At 49.4% G+C, this 13,826-nt stretch overlaps 2 protein-coding genes across 7 annotated transcripts in view; one reads left to right on the top strand and one right to left on the bottom strand.

Moving 5' to 3' along the window:
• POLR1H (RNA polymerase I subunit H) lies at positions 1–2,412 on the bottom strand. The gene is made up of 4 exons (XM_045497153.1): positions 2,162–2,412; positions 1,963–2,063; positions 1,656–1,765; positions 1–214 (listed from the first exon to the last, which is right to left on the bottom strand). The coding sequence occupies exons 1-4, from the start codon at positions 2,295–2,297 to the stop codon at positions 190–192; spliced, it is 372 nt and encodes a 123-aa protein (XP_045353109.1). The 5' UTR covers positions 2,298–2,412; the 3' UTR covers positions 1–189.
• Positions 310–13,826, top strand: part of ZFP57 (ZFP57 zinc finger protein) — a 25,849-nt gene continuing 12,332 nt past the window's right edge. Inside the window, exons 1-3 of one of the 6 annotated variants that reach the window (XR_006716964.1) lie at positions 2,542–2,657; positions 5,428–5,503; positions 10,080–10,854. Coding sequence is in view for 5 of the 6 variants with exons in the window: in XM_045497144.1 (XP_045353100.1) it covers positions 4,954–5,180; positions 5,428–5,503 (303 nt within the window). In the remaining variant the exon portion in view is untranslated. The other 5 variants (XM_045497148.1, XM_045497145.1, XM_045497146.1 and 2 more) reach the window with 5 other exon arrangements.

Raw genomic sequence — 13,826 nt, forward strand, 5'->3', positions numbered from 1 at the left:
TTATATAAAAAAATATAACTTTAATACGGAAAAATAGAGTAAGTGTACTCTGGGGACAATGACACATAATAATGTCCTATGGGAGCAAACCATTGCACCTGGGATGGACAAGGGATCTAAGAACCCAATATCCTTCACCTTCCAAGGAAGAGAAGAGGGAGGGATCGCTGAGTCGCCCAGAAAAAAAAATCAAGAGTCTTCTTTCTCCTGAAACCTATGGAGAAAGAAAGGAGTCATTATATTTGAGCAAAAGAAGAGGCTCCAGCATAAGACAAGACATTCAATTAAAAGATCAAAGGAGGAGGGACACTGGGTGGCTCAGTCGGTTGAGCATCAGGCTCAGTTGACAGCATGGAGCATGCTTGGGACTCTGTCTCCCTCTCTCTCTGCCCCTCCTCTGCTCACACTCTCCCTTTCAAAAATAAACAACTAAAAAAAAAAGTTACCAAATGGGGCACCTGGCTGGCTGATTCCAGGTGCATGTGACTCTTGATCTCAGGGTTCTGAGTTTGAGCCCCATCTTGGGTGTAGCGCTCACTTAAAAGTAAAATCTTAGGAGCACTTCCTAAGGTTGGGTGGTTCAATCGGTGGAGCATCTCTTCTTTTAAGTTTATTTGTTTAGTTTGAGAGAGAGCAAGGCGGGGGAGGGGCAGACAGAGAGAATTATAAGCAGGCTCTGCACACAGATCCCAACGTGGGGCTGGAAGTCTGGAACCCTGAGATCACGACCTAAGCCGAAATCAAAAGCGGGACGTATTAACTGGAGCATCTGACTCTTGATTTCGGCTGAGGGCATGATCTCAGGGTCATGGGATCAAGCCCTGTATTGGGCTCTGCGCTGAGCATGGAGCCTGCTTGAGATTCCCTCTGTCCCTCTGCCCCTCTCTCCCCCACTTGCGCTCTAAAATAAAATTTTAAAAATAAATAAAGTATGATTTAGAAATTGGGAATTATTAATTATGACAGAAGGTATTTGAAAAATAATGAAGTAGAACTCAACAAAAAATTTTTAAGTAACAATAATTGGAATAAACTGAAGACAGAATTCGTGAACTGTAGGAGGCTGTAAGAATTAGCCCAGAGGCAGCATGACGAGAAAAGGGATGGGAAAAAATGAAACACAGAAGGGGGCTTGATAAACTGATTAGAGCTCTAGAATGTGAAAGTTGAGAACATGGGGTAAAAGCGATATTTAGTGACATAATGGCTGATAATTTTCCAAGGATGACGGAGGAAAATAATCCTGTTTTAGAAAGTCCAGCACAGGATCAAGAAAAGAAAGCACATCCTGATATACTCTGGTGAAACTACAGAACACCAAAGACGAAGGACGGAAGGCACACGCGATTAATGCTCAGAAAAGGAAAACTAACTCGAGTGTAGAGGAAATTCCAACATAACATGCGAGCAATACTCGCCTTCCAGTTTTCCTTTTGCTTTTACATATCTCAAAAGGGTTAGTTCACTGGCTATAAAAAGGCTAAGAGAAATGTAATTTTCAAAAATAAAACCCCACAAATCCCCCTATTACCTGAACTGTACAGAAATAAGGGATGGGAACAGAGAAACTACCGGTTTATCCCGCACAGGGAGCAAATCAGCGCATCAATGTGGTTAGCGAACAGAGAAGGGGCAGAAGGCAGCAGGACACGCACCTGCAGCTCGTGCAGGTGTAGAAGACGGTCTGCCCTTCGTCGGCTGAGCGCATCTGCCGGGTGTGGTAGGCCATTCCCTCGTGGCCGCATCGCGAGCAGCGCCGGTCCACCTGGCGGGTCAGCACGGGCGTGTCAGGGGGTCCTGGGGGGCCCACCCGGAACCAGAGCCCACGGTCCTCACACCACACGCTGCTGCTGCAGACACCCCGCTTCCCTCTCCGGGATCTGGGTCCCGATCTCTGCGCTCACGCCTGCATTTCCTCCCCGCGCTCCCTGCTGGGGCCAGTCCGCGACGTCAGTTACTTACCACGGGCCCCTGGAACTCAGGCCCCTCGTCCGCCGCCACGGGCACCGCCGTCCCCACCTTGTGGAACACAAACGTGGTCCTGACCACCTTCTGCTCGAAGTCTGCGCGCAGTGAGAACGGGTTATGGACATGGGCGGGGAGGGGGCGCTGACCCCACTCCCCGCGCCCGCAGTCTCCGGCCGCCGCGCCAGCCCCTCACCTCGCACGTCGACGGAAAAGCCACAGCGGATACAGGTGACCGTGTCCTCAACCCCGGGCAGGGGCAGGATGGAGCCGCAGTCCGGACAGAAGTCCAGGTCCGACTGGAAGTGGGAGCGGGAGCGCCCAGAGTCCATGAGCCACACGAGGTAGGGGTCTGTGCGCGCGCTAGCGGCCGGTCTCCCCGCCGGTCTCCCTGTCGGTCCCTGGACGTGGGCGGGCCTCGCCCGTGCCCTCCACCGAGCCCTCCTCCTCTCCGCCCGACCGCGACTGCGCAAAGCGTGTCGCGCAACGCGAGGCGAGAGCCATTGGTTGTGACGTCATACGTGAGCGCGACCGCGACCGGCCTGTCTCCGCGACCCAGCTGCAGGCGCCATTTGCTGTGACGTCATAAGCGAGCGTGGCTGTGGCCGGAGGTTCCCGGAGCCGGATCAGGACGTCTGCAGACGACGCGGGGGCGCTGCCTTCCCCCTGGTTCTGCGGGTTCGGGGAACTGGGTAATGAGCATTGCGCCTCCGGTCGCTTCCCCCCTGAGGATCCAGTCCTGGGATAGTTGTTTTCTTGGATCAATCGTTGGGGCGCTGCCCCTGAAAAACGAAGGAGCCTTCCCGAATACTGATTTCTTGGGACTGTGCGGCTCTAGAGCCGGAATTTCCCTCTTGCGGCTGCGCTGAGGATGAAAGCTCAGCTCGGAGTCCGGACCGTCAGGTTCCTGCGCTCCCGGGGCTTCCTGCCCCGCACGCCCGCCTCGGGGGCTGCCCTGGGCCCGAGGAGGAGTGAGCGGGCTTCTTGAGGCGCAGGAGGTGCTGCGGGTGGATCTGGGGAAGCGGGACAGGTCCTGACACGCCTCCCAGGTGAGGCCACGGCCGTGGGTAGCGTTTCCCCATGCCGTAGGCTGACTTCGGGTCTGGGACCCACCTCCACCGGGGCCTCCGGCTCCTGTCCAGCCAACTGCGAATTGCCGGCGTCCACTGGGTAGACAGTAGACATTTCCGTAATACGTGAGTTAAAACACACAAGACCGAGTTGTTTTCATTCGTCTGTAACCTACAGTCTAAAGTAGAAACTCGTGATCCTGAAGGGACGGCCTCTCGTTGGCGGTCCTACTTCCCTCCCAGCCCACCAGCCCAGCCAAGCGGACGGCTGTGCCGAGTCCTTTACATACGGAGTGGTGGAGCCACCACTGTACCTTCTGGAGGAGATGAGCTGTGATCCCCTCCTCGGGAAGGGCCCCGCTCCACCGTTTTCTGCAGTAATGGAAACACACAGTAGTGAAGGGATTGAAACTCGGCGCAAGCTACTGAGCAAGACAGGCCCCATAATTTCACTTACCTGGCTGTCACGTGGTCTTAAGGGGGTCTGGTGCTGAGCCCATTGTGTAGGCAGTTTCTATGTGTGTCCTTTGGAAATGGACATCGAAATGAGCTCTTCCCCTCTCTCTCTCCCTTTTCACTTTGACCAGTATTCAGTGCCCAACCACCGTGAGCTGAATACTGTCCTCATGTGCCAGCGTTGTGAGGCGTGGCCCTTTCCCAACACAACCTCACTGATGAGGCACTTACGCCCAGTCTTTAGGCCAAGGCTGGGCTGCAAAGTTGCAGACTATTATCTGACCATCAGGATCACAAAGGATTAGAATGCAGTCCGAGTACTGGGAGGGCAGAGTGAGAGTCAAGGACCAGCACAGGACACGGAAGTGCTTGTACACCTTAAGGGAGGCTAGCAAGTGTCCCAGTGAAAAGGGAAATACGGCAGTACAGGGAATGTAAGAGAGGAAGATGCCCATGTCATGTGATAGGGATGATCAATCAACAGATCATTTTGAGCACTTGGGATCACATACTCATGTTAGGTGCTGTGCTAGATTCTGTGTATGGAGAAATATTTTTAAAATATCAACATGGGTCATTGCAATGTATGTTACCTAAAAGTTAAAACGATATAAAAAGGTATTTATAGGCAAACAGGAATGTGCCTAAGAGGTCAGGGAGATCCAATGTTTGATACCAGATTCATTACAATAATATAACCACATTGTGTTTGTAGATCTAAATTGTAGTTACCACCCTTTAAGAGTCTAAATTTCAGCATGAAAATGTTAAAAATGATACAGGAATATGGGTGTCACAGTGTAAACCCCATTTGGTTTTCAAATGAATCGTAGAAGTAGAAAATGTTAAGTGTTCAGAAGGCAAAATCACTGTTACATAGAATCATCCAGAAAGACTTTATAGAGAGCCAGGGCTTGACCTGTGAAAGAGAGACGACTGCCATCTTATAGGGACTTACCATATGTCAAGCATTGTGCGAGGCTCTTCCATCTAAACCACCTTTGTTCTTTATGACCCCTGAGAAGCAGGTTTTTGTCTTACATCTCCATTTTATAGATGAGGAACCTGACTTAGAGATGGCTACTTGCCCTGAGTCACACACCTCAGAAGCCGTGGAATTAGGGCTCAAACAGCTTGGGCAGGCTTCAGAGCCCATGCTCTTTACCATAAATAGCACAAACAGAGGCACAGAGGTGATGTGCCAGACACCCTCACTGGCTCCACTACGACCTCATAGTGACTCAGACCAGGAATGACACATGAAACGTTGGCAGCCTTGTGTAGCCATCAGCCTGACCAATTACAAAAAGTCACCCCAAATTCCTATCCTAAGGGGGTTCCATGGGGAATGGTCTCATAATGGATCTGGGGTGAAGGATGAGTGGCAATGTAAGGCCGGCAGGTGGAGGGGTGGGCAATCAGATGAGAACAGAGTTTCAGAACAAAAGGTTGGAAGGCAGAGATGCTGTATGTGCTGATGGAGGCGGAGAGGGCCCGGACCGAGAAACTGCGGAAAGAGAACAGACTCCTGACCCTGCGGTGTGGGACTGTCCCCAGAGAGGGCGGCTGGGACACTGAGCCGTCCAGCGGAGATGTGCCTGTGCAGCGCCTCACCAAGGAGCGGGTCTCTTCCCTCTCCCAGTCCCAGATTCGAGACTCAGAGTGCCTCACGTGGAATCCACGGGACATGTGTGCCTTTTGTTTCTATGAGAAGATTTTATGCTCTTATTAAATTCTCCATCACAGGGATGCAGTGGTTTCCCATGGAGGACATGGCCCTGGAGTAGCCCTGCCTCTTAGCAGGTTTTCTCTTTCTGGGGAGACATGCCCTTGGCCTTGACCAAAACACTTCGGTTTTTTGGTTCAGTCAGTAAGTGAGTAGATATGTTCTGACACTGCTTACGTGCCAATCTACCTCTGCCTTTTTATCTTCCAGATTGTCCTGGGCTAAAATGTCTACAGACCCCAGGATTGCTACAGGTCAGCTGTCCCCACTGGAGAAGAAAATCTTGGTAAGTAATCTTCACGTCATATGGTTTGGAACTACTAGGAGAAGGAGCCTTGGGTTTAAAACCCTGCCCAGGTGACCCCTGTCTACACTGGCAGATGTGTTTCACTATATCTATGCTTGCAAAACAAAACACTATGTTGAAAGCACCCAATACTATATTTTTAAAGCACTAGTTATTGATATTGGTGGGGTAATTTAACTTTCAGAGCTCATGGGTTCACCTAGGAGTGATGGGAGTAGAAATCACAATTATTACACCCACATATCTTTTCTGGCTGTCAGTAATGAGGGTATGCTCCTGTTTAAATGTGTTCAGAGTGAAAAGATGGTCCCATTATGAAATCCTCTACCTCACTTTGACAGAGTCTGGGTGGTGTGCATACAACAGCGACAAGACAACTGATAACTCAGAAATACCAGGAGGAGTACGAGACACTGTGTAGGGAGCAGGCTCTTTCTCGTGACTACTGGCTTGCCAAAACAGAGTCTTACTATAATAAAAGAATAGTGGAAATGAGGAAACAAGAGACAGGGTGTGAAATGAAGAAGAAGTTGAAGGGGGAAACAACCCAAAGCGTGGAGAGACAAAAACGGTATTATTTGGTTCCTGCGAGGGAGGGGGGACACACAGAAAGTCACATCCAGAGAGCAGGTCAGGTCACAGAGGTTAAGAATAAGACCTGTAGGCCATTACTACAGGCTCCTGGTGAAACCACCTTCCCCAGAGTTGTGCCAGAGGAGCACAGCATCCTGAGCGCACGGAGGAGAAAGCAAGTGAGCCAGAGGGAGCAGGTACAAATTAAAGGTCACCAGGAACGCATGCTGCGGGGCAGAGAGCTGGGAAAACAGAGACTCAAGGAGGGAGTCTTGAGAAAAGGCCAGAACCCGCCGCTGACCCATGGGAGGCACAGGAGAGCAAAGAGAGAGGTGAAGGAGTTTGAAAGCATCACTGCATATCCACTCCTGCAGCCATGCAGTCGAAGTCGGATCAAAGTGAACGTTCTCGTGGAAAAGAATAGAGAAGAAGGGAATACTGCCGTAAAACCACATCAAAGAGAATTCCTGACTATGCCGCCCTTTTTGAGAAGCCAAGTGGGAAAAATAAAAGACTAGTCAAGTTTCAGCGCTTTTAGAATAAAATCATGTTTCCGAAGTGGACTTTGTTTTTTGAACTATTTCCCATCTCTCCCCAGAGTTGGGTGAGATCGCATCTGTATCACATGGTTCTGGACTTGAAACCTGGCTGTTTTTAGTTGGCCTCTCTGCTCAGGTTGCTAATCCTCTGATGTTGTTTTTCTCCTGTGTTGGGTGGTTGGTCAATGATCTGAGTGAGGGGTTGTTCTCAGACACCTCCCGCCTTGCCCCTGCCCCAGCCCTTGACGGGTGTCCTGATGAGACTGCTGAAGGTCAGTGTTGGGTCTTTGATTTCACATTCATAATTTTATCAGGGAGCCACTAATGGGACCCTACAGTTTTGTTTGTTTGAGGAACTTAATTCTGACAGCCTCCTATATGCCAGGTATCATTAGTTACTGGAAGTGAATGAAAAGAGGTCCCTGCCCTTGATTGGTTCACGAGTAATGGCAGAGACCACTCCCCACTCACAACGTGGCCTGGGTGATGCTGGAGGCGTGCACAGGCCCTGTGCAAAGGAGAGCACCTGGCCAAGCCCAGCTGAGCAAGGAGGGAGCCCCTGGGAGGGGAGTGGTTTCTCAGGTTGCCTCCAGCTCCACACGTGGCCATGAAAGCAACATCTTCCCAGCATCGGATCCACTCAGAGGTAAAGCAAACTCTCTCTCAAACAGATGTCCTCGAACACTCATTGATAACTCAGAAAACAAATTTATGCATTTAGTGGGAATTTCAGTAGCCAAGCAGAATGGAATTTATTGATTTCATTTTCAGTTCATTTTCTTCCCAGATACCTAAAAGTTGGGAAAGTAGGGGTTCAGAAGTGGTGAGTAGAGAATCCGAGACATGGAAAATGCACACCGTGGGGAGTGTCACCCTTCGGCTGTGGGGGTCCTGATGCCCCCCTCCTGGGCCTGCTGCTTGCATCCCCCAGCGATGGGGCTGTCCTGCACTGCTGCTCCTCAGCATGATAGCCACCTCCCACCTGTGCCTCCTGCACACTGCCCTCGCCTTTTCTGGCCTTGCGTCACCATGTCCCAGTGGCGGACCCTCAGCCTTGTAACAGGGTGTATTGTCCAACTTAGAAACCCCAATCAGTAGGGCTAGGGTAAGCCCTTTGAGTTGAGTGGGACTGAAAAACAACCTGGTACACAACTGTAGGGGCGCCTGGCTGGCTCAGTCAGTGGAGCAGGTGACTCTTGATCTCAGGGTCATGAGTTCGAGCCCCACGTTGGGTGTACAGATTACTTAAAAAGAAAAAAAAATCCAGGGACACCTCGTGGCTCAGTTGGTTGCTTAAGTGTCCAACTCTTGTTTTCAGTTCAGGTCAGGATCTCACAGTTCATAGGATTGAGCCCCATGTTGGGCTCTGCGCTGACAGCGTGGAGACTGCTTGGGATTTTCTCTCTGCCCCTCCCCGTTCTCTCTCTCTCTCTCAAAATAAATAAACATTTAAAGAAATACATAACTGTAAGGGATTGTTTACCATGAAGGTTTTCAGTGCTAGCCACGGTGAGGTCGGCCTCCCTCTCTCTCCTCCAAATCTAGTGTAAAAGCAGCTGGTGATTGCAAGGCACTTTCACAGCTCATCCATCTCAGAGTAAAAGTCTGGTAAGAGGGCTCAGTTTGGCCAGACCTGACTCCGTCATGTCTACCTCATAACTCACCTTTCATCTCCTTGAACGGTGTGTGAACAACCATCTTTACGCCAAGCAACCATGAATCATGAGTCACACTTAATGCTTTTCTTCTGTATTCTTTCGTCTTCTCAGTACAAAGGGAATATACAAATGAAAATGTCTATGTCCAGGCACCCACTGCTGAGGCTGAGACCTGGAACCCCCTGTGCTCACATTTACACCCCTCCCTCATCCCTAGAGGCAGTCACTGGCCTGAATTTTGTGGTAATTAACACCTTTCTGTAGTTTTCGTCATCTATGTATGTATTCCTAAGTGACATAATTGTGCATAGTTACCTGTTTATGGCATGTATATAGATGAAAATTATATAATTTACTTTTGTTCATTAATATTTTTTAATTCACCCATGTTGATGTGAAACACTATTTCATTTCCTTTCTTTTTTTCCTCTTTGAAGCACGTCTTTTAAATTTTTTTTTTTTTCAACGTTTATTTATTTTTGGGACAGAGAGAGACAGAGCATGAACGGGGGAGGGGCAGAGAGAGAGGGAGACACAGAATCGGAAACAGGCTCCAGGCTCTGAGCCATCAGCCCAGAGCCCGACGCGGGGCTCGAACTCACGGACCGCGAGATCGTGACCTGGCTGAAGTCGGACGCTTAACCGACTGCGCCACCCAGGCGCCCCTGAAGCACGTCTTTTAAAAATTTTTAACGTTTATTTATTTTTGAAAGAGACAGAGCATGAACAGGGAAGAGGCAGAGAGAGAGAGGGAGACACAGAATCCCAAGCAGGCGCCAGGCTCCGAGCTATCAGCACAGTGTCCCACGTGGTGCTCAGACTCACCAACTGCGAGATCATGACCTGAGCAGAAGTCAGATACCCGACGGACTGAGCCCCCAGGCGCCTCTGATTTGCATGACTTCCTGGATAACATGTTCTCCTGGGTTTTCTCCAGCCTCACTGGTTTCCCTTCTGAGGCTCCTTGGTTGTCCTCCTCCCCTCCCCAGTCTCCTGGTGCTGGGGGTGCGTCAGAGTGACTCATCTCCACGAGCCTCACGAGCTCTACACGGTCTGTTCCCTGAATCTCCACCATCTAAGTGTGTACTTCTTGGGTAGTTCATTCCATGACATGAATATACCACATCTTAATTACCTGCTGTATTGTTGAGGTCATTTCCAATTTTTGGTTTTGTGGGGGTTTTTCACGTTTATTTGAGAGAGAGTGAGTGGGGGAGGGGCAAAGAGAGAAGCCCAAGCAGCCTCCCCAAGGTCAGTGTGGAGCCTGACCTGGGCTCAGTTCCATGAATCAAGAGATCATGACTTGAGCTGAAATCAAGAGTCGGACGCTCAACCAAGTGAGCCACCCAGGCGCCCCTGTTTTTGTGTTTTTTACTCTACAAATAGTACTTCTGTAAACATTTTTGTTTAAGCGTGTTTCTGGGGCACAGTGTGCAGGAGTCTCCAGGGCATCTAGGTCGTGGGACCTTCACATGACAAGCCTGTTCCTGGGGCCTGTTTTCATTCCACTGGTTTTGTGCCCGCAGGCCTGTTCTGTAGAGTCTGTTCAAATATGTGTTGAAAGAAGGAAGGACATTTGTTAACTGCTGGAAACAGCTGTGTCCAAGAGGGCCAAGCCCCCAAATACAGGAACAGTTGATGATGTGCCACTCTACCTTCTTAGGTCCTGTCCGTGCGTTAACAGTCTTTCTTTGTTCTTACGTTTTATTTGAGGTACTAAAATACCTTAATTTGTTTTTTAATACCCTCCAGTAACATTCATGATTTTATTTATCCCCTCTCCAGAACTATCTTTGATGCCTTCCAGACAAGGTCACCCCCATTTTCTCTTCTCAAGGCACCTGGCATCATCATAAAGTTTCACTGAAGTCTGGATAAAAGGGTTCCCAGAGGAGGAGGACAGGGAGCTCCCATCCCTGGAGACACTGGTCAGGACCTCTAGCAGCTCTCTGTTGTCTGTGGGACAGGAGTCCGGCTTTCCAGCCCTGAGCACTCCGTGCCTTCAGAGGAGATGCGAGACACTGGAGGCCCATTGACTGATTCATTCCACACGTACTGAATCTTGTTGGTCCACACTGTGCTGACTGACTGATGGAAGGGTGGGTAGGGCAGGGTCCTCCTCATCGTGTGAGCTTGCAATCTCATGGTCCAGATGGAGATCGATAATCCTAGTACAGAAGTAATAAAGCTAATAGAAACATCTAAGTGCCTCAGAAACTGTGGAGAAGGACTGCCTGGCCCTTTGGACTAGAGCTAAAGAGCCCCTTCGTGAAGCTTTACAGCTTTACGGAATAGGTGCATGCTCGTGCTGAAGGGGAGAAGTTTGATAAGCAGATGAGAAAGAGCACGTGGGCCCAGGGAACAGCAGGTGCACAGGACCCACACGTGAGTGGATCTGGGTGAAGGCTAGGGCGGTGCCTGCAGCCAGGAAGAGCTTCCCTGTCTGGACAGGTGGGGATTGTGCAGCAGCAGTCCGGCTCAGTTGGGACGTGCAGAAGAACAAGGATGGGCAAAAGAACGTGGAGATTACTGAATTAATACAATAGCATTAAGAATCTGCCATTCAGGGTTTGTGCTGATATCACTGGCATCCACACTTCATTAAAATAGGCTTGGAGGGGGGGCGCCTGGGTGGTGCAGTCGGTTAAGCGTCCGACTTCAGCCAGGTCACGATCTCGCAGTCCGGGAGTTCGAGCCCCGCGTCAGGCTCTGGGCTGATGGCTCAGAGCCTGGAGCCTGTTTCCGATTCTGTGTCTCCCTCTCTCTCTGCCCCTCCCCCGTTCATGCTCTGTCTCTCTCTGTCCCAAAAATAAATAAACGTTGAAAAAAAAAAGAAAAAAAAAAAATAGGCTTGGAGGGGCACCTGGGTGGCTCAGTCCTTAGTTAAGCGTCCCAACTTCTGCTCAGGTCATGATCTCACAGTTTGTGAGTTCAAGCCCCGTGTCGGGCTCTGTGTTGACAGCTCGGAGCCTAAAGCTTGATTCAGATTCTGTGTCTCTCTGCCTCTCCCCCGCCCCCAAAATAAATAAACATTTAAAAAATGGGCTTGGAAATTGAGGGGAAAAGTTGAGTTTTAACAAGATGAAAATGGATCAGGAAGTGCCACAAAGAATATAGCTGTTGGCACAAAAAGGCATGAGCGTACGGTTCTCATCCAGCCAGAACTATTCAAAGGAGAAGTCACCAGAAAACAGGCTGGAGCCAGGGGGAAAAAAAAAAAAAAAGTTGATAGGGATGTGTGCTGGTACATCTCTGATGGTAACCAGCCCCACGTGGATCTAAAGTGCAGCTGGTTGAGAAGCCTCCCTAGTCCCTTGCACATGTGCCCCACTCCACTGTCATTATGGGGTGATCCCTTGCACAAAGGATGCAGGTGGCCCCTCCCAGCCGAGAGCATTGCTATGGAACCTACATCGGCTGACAGACATAAGCAAAGAGTAGGCCCTGTTTTCCAAATGCTCCTGTCACACCACTTGGTTTTTACAAAAGACCTGCGTGAGCGCTTGTTCTCCCTAACTGAAAAAACCTGAAGAGGATTTTGGCCTTTACGAAAACAGTCACTACTTGTACTTACAGGTCTTTGCTAACAGTGAAGCAGCCTAACGCAGGCCTTCAGAAAGTGGCAGAAGCACGCATTTCGTTGGGAGAACAAGGAAGACCAGTGGAGTCAGATCTTGGGGAGGTGGCCTTTGATCACCGTACCCTCATGGTTTCTGAGTTGACAAGCAATTGCCAAGAGAGGGCCACTGAATAGTTTGTGAATGTTGGTATTTTCCAATACTTGGGTAAGTGTAGCCCAAGCAGCAGACTAGGTGGCTGTGTGCAAACGGTGTAGTTGCAAACTGTTAGGGTTCCCCCACGTGAGTACGTTTTTACAGTGATAATTTCTCTCCAAAACCAAAGACGCCCGACAAATGCATCAGATGGATTGATAAGTTGTATCTCAAGAAGATAAGAAAACCGGGAAACTTGTTACTGGAGGCGTACCCCCAGCTGATACTGTTTTCCCCCCAGGTTTTCCCCATGCAGATGTGGCAGAAATTCCAAGGAGGGTAAGGCACAGGGAAAAAATACACATGTGAAGAAAGGTGTTTCCTTCACATGGCTTATTTTCTGTGTGTAGCAGGAGGCCAGGTGAGCTGTTTAGAGACAGAAAAAACCATTCTTGAGTGGTGGGTTCCAAGTATAGTAGGGACTCTGGAGTTTCTTATAATAAGCTCAGGTCCAGAGTCTGCCCTGTAGAAATAATACTGGTCACAGGGATGAAAGCACAGGGAATATGGTCAAGACTATGGTAATAGCATTGTATGGTGACCAATGGTGGCTGCGTTTGTGGTGAGCACAGCAGAAGGCATAGGGTTGTTGAATCATGTGTTGTACATCTGAAACTAATGTACCATCGTGTGTCAACCATACTCACACTTTAAAATATAATGCTGGAGGCACCTGGGTGGCCCAGTTGGTTAAGCGTCCACCTCTTGATTTCGGCTCAGGTCATTATCTCACCGTTCATAGGATTAAGCCCCACATCGGGCTCTGTGCTGACAGTGAGGAGCCTGCTTGGGATTCTCTCTCTCTCCCTCTCTCTGCCCTTTACCCCCCTCAAAATAAGTAAATAGAAACTTTAAAAAAATAATGCTGAAAATTTTGATGAGTTGAAATCAGCAATGTCATGGTCAAATTTTCTTGCTTGCAAGCCTTAGAAACTTACTTGGGTGAGTATAAAGAAAAAAAAAAGTCAGTAGAAAGTATCTTAAATTTTTAAAGTCTCTCAAACCACTGGGCCTTACAAGAGACTAGAGCCAAGGCAGTAAGCATACCTGCCAACTCTTGTTTCTGCATCTTTTCGTGTATGTGCTCGTTCTCTTTTTCCGCTCACTGTTGCTCTCTCTCTCTCTCTCTCTCTCTCTCTCTCTCTCTCTGTTCTCACAGTGGAAAATGGCATCTCTGCGTCCCCACAACCTCAGGCTATCACCTCTTCTTTCTCTCTCCTCTATATCCAACTGCTCCCTCCCAACTGGATCACTCTGAGTGACCTATAGGTACCCTCAGCTCTCTCCCATCTAAGTCAGCTGTGCTAGTCCTTTGCAGTCCTTCAAAGCCACATCCCTTAAAAAGTCTGTATCAGCTGCCTGCATTCTGGCCTCTCTGCCCATCACTTCACCAGGCCCCCTTTCACTGAGTCATCAAAGAGCTCCATGCAGCTAAATTCAGTGGACATTTAAGGGTGGAGTGGAAAAAAGGGAAGGTGCCAACAACAGACACAAGACCTGACAGGCATTGGCAGCAAAGACAGCATGGAAGGAGCATCGACACCTTGAGTGCTGGAATCCCGTCCTTAGGAAACAGGAGGGCAAGGAAATCAATAATCCTGAGGAGTAGGAGATGGGCAGGGAACCAGGGGAGTCCATTCAAGGAACCAGAGTTGGGGCCAAAGGAACCAGATAAGTGAACAGTTGGAATACTCAGGATAAGAGACCAGACTAAGAGTAGAAAGGTTGACAAAACTGAACTGCCATCTTGGATTCCACC

This window comes from Leopardus geoffroyi, chromosome B2 (assembly GCF_018350155.1).
Source record: "Leopardus geoffroyi isolate Oge1 chromosome B2, O.geoffroyi_Oge1_pat1.0, whole genome shotgun sequence".
Lineage (NCBI taxonomy): Eukaryota > Metazoa > Chordata > Mammalia > Carnivora > Felidae > Leopardus > Leopardus geoffroyi.

Bases quoted from the DNA above. Each gene is read 5' to 3' on its own strand.
- POLR1H (XM_045497153.1), bottom strand. From the start codon at position 2,297: ATGGACTCTGGGCGCTCCCGCTCCCACTTCCAGTCGGACCTGGACTTC. The intron at 1,766-1,962 runs GTAAGTAACTGA...CTGACCCGCCAG, and splicing joins CTGAGTTCCAGGGGCCCGTG to GTGGACCGGCGCTGCTCGCG. The intron at 215-1,655 runs GTGCGTGTCCTG...CTTTCTCCATAG, and splicing joins TACACCTGCACGAGCTGCAG to GTTTCAGGAGAAAGAAGACT.